The following is a 6,646-nucleotide window of genomic DNA, read 5'->3' on the forward strand; positions in this document are numbered from 1 at the left end:
AGTCTTTTATTAAAGTTCTTCGAGTATTTATTTCAGGGGGAGATTATTTATCTCAGGGGGAGATTGTTAATCTCAGGGGGAGACATATTCATATGCTTATGCTATAGCTGTGTAATTTGTCTTTTGCCGTCTGTTCTTTCTGATCGCAAATTCATATCATTTATATATGTTTTTGTCATCATCAAAAAGGGGGAGATTGTTAGAACAAGATTTGTTCTGATCAATTATCTTAGTTTTGATGATAACAATAATATGAATTTTGCTTAAGATAATATGGTACTCTAATCCAATGCAATTTCCCTTTCAGGAAATATATAAAGAGTATGCATAATTCAGCGCTCAGAAGCTTTGTCTCAAATGGTTCAGCATGCAACATCAGAACATGGTCTGGCAAGACATCAGAAGATGGTCGAAGCAGAATCAGAACATGGGTCTATGGAAGCATCAGAAGAACAAGAGAACAGAAGCACTGAAGTTCTGATGGTATCACGCTCAGAAGCACTTCAAGGTCAGAAGATCAGAAGATGCTTTGCACCAAGCTGTTTGACTCTGATGATATTCAAACGTTGTATTCACAAACATCAGATCAGAAGAAAGTACAAGTGGCAGGCTACGCTGACTGACAAAAGGAACGTTAAAAGCTATTAAAGGCTACGTCAGTAGACACAGCATGAACAAGGCTCGAGGTAGTTGACAAAAGCGTATAACATTAAATGCGATGCTGTACGGAACACGCAAAGCATTAAATGCACTCAACGGTCATCTTCTCCAACGCCTATAAATATGAAGTTCTGATGAGAAGCAAGGTTAACGATCCTGAACAAAACAACGCCTATTAAACTTGCTGAAACGCTGTTCAAATTCAAAGCTCAGAATCTTCATCTTCATCAAAGCTCACTACATTGCTGTTGTAATATATTAGCGAGATTAAGCTTAAACGTTAAGAGAAATATCACAGTTTGTGATTATAGCTTTTAAGAAGCATTTGTAATACTCTTAGAATTGATTACATTAAGTTGTAAGGAACTAGAGTGATCGTGTGGATCAGAATACTCTAGGAAGTCTTAGAGGTTATCTAAGCAGGTTGTAACTAGAGTGATCGTGTGGATCAGTATACTCTAGAAAAGTCTTAGAGGGTATCTAAGCAGTTGTTCCTGGAGTGATCAGTGTGTGATCAGAAGACTCTGGAAGACTTAGTTGCTGACTAAGTGGAGAACCATTGTAATCCGTGCGATTAGTGGATTAAATCCTCAGTTGAGGTAAATCATCTCTGCGGGGGTGGACTGGAGTAGTTTAGTTAACAACGAACCAGGATAAAAATAACTGTGCAATTTATTTTTATCTGTCAAGTTTTTAAAGCTACACTTATTCAAACCCCCCCCTTTCTAAGTGTTTTTCTATCCTTCATAAGTTCATATTGTTGGCTTGGATCCTAGTCCAGATCGGGAGCGTGGCTTTGATTCAAAATGAACCGAGAGCGAGGTGAGCTTGATGTTCACGATGTTACCACTTGCATGATTCTCATTAAATTGCATTGGGTCACGTTGGTTGTTATATGATGTGTTTTGAATTTTATGTGTGCTTATGTGATAATTGGTAATTGTTAGTTGGTGGAAAATTAGCAATGATTGTGCTATGTACGATATTTGTGGAATTCATTATGATTATCAAGTGCGATGAATTGTTGGATGTTTGTATGATTTGTTCATTGTTTTTATTATATATATTTATAATGATGTGAATTCTCACCCTTCTGTTGCAATGATGTTCTATGCGACATCGCGCAGATTTTGAAGAGTAGTGTGCTTGCACGAGGATTATTCAAGGAGCTTGTTCGATTATTTCGCGTATTCTTAGGTAGTAGTCGATGCTATGGTCATGTAACACGGGGGTATTTGAACTCGTGTTTGTTGCTATGAGATATTGTTATATTTTCTCTTATTTGGTATTGTATTTTGGATATAATATGTTAAATGGCCTTGGTGTCTATATTTGAATTCATATGAAATAATTATTAGGTGATATTATCATTATGTTGGCGGATGATTATAGTATGGGATATGATCATTCAAATTATTTTGAGAAACCAATATTCCGTTGCGATATGCATATTAAAGAAACATGAAGTTTTAAATATGTCTTATAATTATGATCAGACGTATGTGATGTATGTTTTGTTGGTTTTCATTGTTGTGAAAATGACATGTGACACCCTTTTGTTATATGCATATTATACTAATCTGTATTTGTATTGAGCTAGTTAGGGTTAGAAAAGGGGTGTTACATTAGTCGCATCAAAGCATGGTCGACCAGTTGGTCAAGGTTATTAATGTCTTTATTCTCGTTATATTCAATTTGTGTATCTGACACGATCAATATTGTTCGTCTGTTGGTTGTTGGATGTCTTAAGATAATGGTTGCAGGAAGGAATGATGATACTATTGCTGAGGAATTGATAATGTTGGTTGGTGCTATTGGACATGTGTTGTAGGCAAATGCTGGTAATAGAGAGGAAAATGAGTTTCATGCTTTGGGAGACTTCCGAAGGAACAATCCTCCGATCTTTGAATAAGATCATGAACTTGATAAGACACAAGCGTGGTTGAAAGCAATCGAGAAGATCTTTCGAGTCATGAATTGTACCGACCTGCATAAGGTGCAGTTTGGCACTCACATGCTAGAGAAGGAACCGAGGATTGGTGGGGTAATAATGTACATAGATTTGATGAGGAAGGTATGGAAGTTACTTTGACTCTTTTCTGTGACGCATTTTTGGAAAACTATTTTCCAGAAGATGTGCGTGGAAAGAAAGAAGTGGAATTTTTGGAGTTGAAGCAAGGAAATGGAACGATAGCGGAGTATGCTACAAAATTCTAAGAGTTGATCAAGTATTATCCTCCCTACAATACTATGAATGCGGAGAGGTCTAAGTGTTTGAAGTTTGTGAATGGTATGAGGCATGATATTAAGAAGGCTATTGGTTACCAACAGATTACTCATTTTTCGGAGTTGGTAAACAAGAGTCGGATTTATGATGAGGATAATAGGGAGAGTGCTTCACACTATAAGTCATCAAATGATGGGAAAGGGAAAGGGAAAGGACAATGCCGTGGGAAATTGTATGATAATAAGAAGAAGCGGAAAATTGGTTATGACGGGAAGCCAAGTGGGGAAGGAGCTAATACTTTGATTAAGTGCTTCAAGTGTGCTGTCGAAGGACATTGCGCTTGTGAGTGCAACAAGGATTTTGGGAAGTGTTTTAAGTGTGGCAAGCGGGGTCACAAAGCTGTTGATTGTAGAGTTGGTGCAGGTGTGACCTGCTACAACTGTGGCGAGCAAGGGCATATTAGTACCAAGTGTGACAAGTCAAAGAAGGAGCAGGCGAAAGGGAAAGTGTTTGCATTTTCTGGTTTTGAGACTACTACTGAGGATAGACTAATCCGAGTTACGCGCTTTATTAATGGTACACCTTTTATTGCTATTATTGATATTAGTGTAACACAATATCTAATATGCGTGAAAGTATGGTTATTGTTACTCCTGCGTTGGATTGTGCTATGAGATTGAATCTTGTGTTGTCTAATATGCGTGAAAGTATGGTTATTGATACTCTTGCTATGGGTTCAGTGTCCACTTCTTTTGTGTGTTTGAAGTTTAACGTTTGGACTCCCAATTCATCACATTCATCCATTCCTTTACCAATTTATTTATTTGGACCTTTATTATTTTCTTTCCTTAATTTTTTCTTCCCTTCATTTGATCTCCCTTCCCTGTACCACCATTCTTCACATCCCTCTATGAAAAAGGTTCCTTGCTTTTTCACAATGTTAGTATTATTTCCGTTTTTTCAGTTAATAATATTATTTGTTTCAATTGTGGTTTGATTGATAGGTTCATCCAAATGTTATTCTTTCCGTTTTTTCAGTTAATAATATTATTTGTTTCAATTGTTGTTTGGTTGATAGGTTCATCCAAATATTAGGTCGTTATGGGTTTTCATATTCTTTCTATTGAAAATGGGTTTGACGTTTTCATATTTAACTTATTTTAAAATTTCTTCTTCTACAGTAAGTGTCAGTGATTTCCTTTACCTAACATTGATAGACTATTCGACAACTCGGCCGACTATAAACTGTTGTCTTTTATGGATGCTTACTCAGGTCACAATCAAATTCCCACGGTGAGATACGACAAACAATGCACGACATTCATGACTGAGTTGGGGAATTATTACTACAATGTAATGCCTTTCGGACTCAAGAATGCTGGCGCCACCTATCAACAAATGATGAACATGGTATTCTTAGGAGAGATCGGCGACACCCTCGAGGTGTACATGGACGACATGATCGTCAAGTCTCGAGGAGACCAAGATCACACCGACCATCTCGAGCGCGTATTCGAACGAGCAAGGAATTGCAAAATGCGATTCAACCCAGAGAAATGTAGCTTCGGCGTCCGGGCAGGAAAATTCCTCGGATTCTACTTCCGAAAGAGGAATCGAAGCCAATCCCAACAAGTGCCGAGCTTTCTCTGAACTCCCGACACCCAACAATAAAAAATCCATCCAAGTACTAAATGGGATAATCACAGCATTATCTCGATTCGTGGCGAAATCCGCCCAACATGCTCTCCCATTTTTCAAGCTCATACGAAAAGAGGCAACCTTCAAATGAACTGAGGAGTGCGAACAAGTCCTCTCCCACCTCAAACGAGTCCTTTTAGAGTCGCCCGTCCTTACCCGACCGGAGAGTAAGGAGATACTATACCTTTACCTGGCCGTCTCGAACGAGATCGTCAGCGCGGCTCTTATTCGAGAAATCAAAGACGGGCAAAAACCCATATACTTCACCAGCAAAGCACTCCAAGGACCCGAAGTAAGGTATCAACAGATTGAGAAGGTTGCCTTAGCTCTGGTAACCGCCGCCCGAAGGTTGAGATACTACTTCCTCGCACACACGACCATCGTCAGACCTGACCAACCGATCAAGCAGCTCCTCGACCGACCAAATATGGTCGGTAGAATGCTAAAATGGTCGCTAGAGTTGTCCGAGTTCGACATCTAGTACGAAGGCAGGAAAGCCCTAAAATATCAAGTGCTGGCCGATTTCGTAGCCTACATGACGGTGATCACACCACCTCCTTCAACCGAGAACAAATGGACTATCTACGTCGACGACGCTTCTAGCACTTCGGGGAGCGGAGCGGGCATTATCCTCGAGAACGAGGAAGGACTCATCATAAAAGTCTCCTTAGTACTGTCCTTCCCCACATCGAACATTCAAACCGAATACGAAGCTTTCCTTGACGGTCTGCGACTTGCAGAGGATATAGGCGCCTGAGAAGTTATCATCTACACGGACTCTTAACTTGTTGCTTCGCAAGTCAATGGCGACTACCAAGCTAAAAATGAAACCCTCATTGAGTGTCTCACATTAGTCAAACAAAAGATGAAAAAATTCGCTCGAACAGAGGTCTAACACATACCCCGCGAACACAACTCCCGAGCAGATGTCCTCTCCAAACTCGCGAGCACGAGGAAAAAGGGAGGAAACAAGTCAGTTATCCAAGAAATCCTCCCGAAACCAAGCATGAACAAAAACACTACCCTACTCCAGATACACGCCATCGGGGACAACCAATGTTGGATGACCCAAGTATACAATTCCCTCACAAAGGGTGAGCTACCGACCGATGCAAAGGAGGCCTCCTCGGTCAAGAGACGAGCCTGATCATACGTTATCGTCGAGGACAAGCTGTATCGACGCGAATTTTCCATCCCTTTTCTCAAGTGCGTCGAAACTACCCAAGCGCTTGAAATATTACACGAACTGCACGAAGGAATCAACGACCAACACCTCGGCGGTCGCTCCTTGGCGAGAAAAGCCTTACGAGTCGGGTACTACTGGCAAACCATGCAGCAAGATGCCAAAGAACATGTTCAAAAGTGCGACAAATGTTAGCATCACACCGAAATGCACCTAGCTCCACCACACGAGCTAAAATCCCTTCATCACCTGGCCATTCTCCACTTGGGGCATGGTCCTCCTCCAACCTTTCCCGATAGGATCGTACCAAAACAAGTATCTAATCTTCGCCGTCGATTACTTTACAAAATGGATAGAGGCCGAAGCGCTCGCCAAAATTAGCACCCAAAACGTGCTCTGCTTCTACAAGAAAAACGTGCTTGCCCGATTCGGGGTGCCCCAAGCGATAGTAATCGACAACGACACCAATTTCACCGATAGAAAATTCCAAGAATTCGTGGCCAAACTCGGCACCAAGAAACATTTCGCCTCGGTCGAACAACCCCAAACCAACGGGAAAGCCAAAGCCGCGAACCGAGTCATCCTCCAAGGGCTGTAAAGGTGACTCGGCGAAGCCAAAAGAGGTTGAGTCGAGGAGCTGCACATCATATTATGGGCATACAGAACAACACCGCACTCGAGCACATGGGAAACTCCATTTAGACTAACCTACGACACCAAGGTCATCATCCCCGTGGAAATCAGGGAACCATGTCGTCGTACCGAGTCACCACTCGAGGAAGAACTCAACAAAGAAGCTATGAGGGAGGAACTCAACATGGCCAAAGAAAATATACAAAGTTTTATTCCTATTTTAAAGAGAAGTAAACAATACATGA

General features: G+C 41.0%; 1 protein-coding gene across 1 annotated transcript; it reads left to right on the forward strand.

Annotated features, from left to right (window-relative positions):
• Positions 1-2,952: 2,952 nt before the first annotated feature.
• Positions 2,953-3,561, forward strand: LOC131642733 (uncharacterized protein C683.02c-like). Its single transcript, XM_058912953.1, has one exon. The coding sequence runs from the start codon at positions 2,953-2,955 to the stop codon at positions 3,559-3,561; it is 609 nt and encodes a 202-aa protein (XP_058768936.1).
• Positions 3,562-6,646: the final 3,085 nt, after the last annotated feature.

This window comes from Vicia villosa, unplaced genomic scaffold, assembly GCF_029867415.1.
Source record: "Vicia villosa cultivar HV-30 ecotype Madison, WI unplaced genomic scaffold, Vvil1.0 ctg.005723F_1_1, whole genome shotgun sequence".
Classification (NCBI taxonomy): domain Eukaryota; kingdom Viridiplantae; phylum Streptophyta; class Magnoliopsida; order Fabales; family Fabaceae; genus Vicia; species Vicia villosa.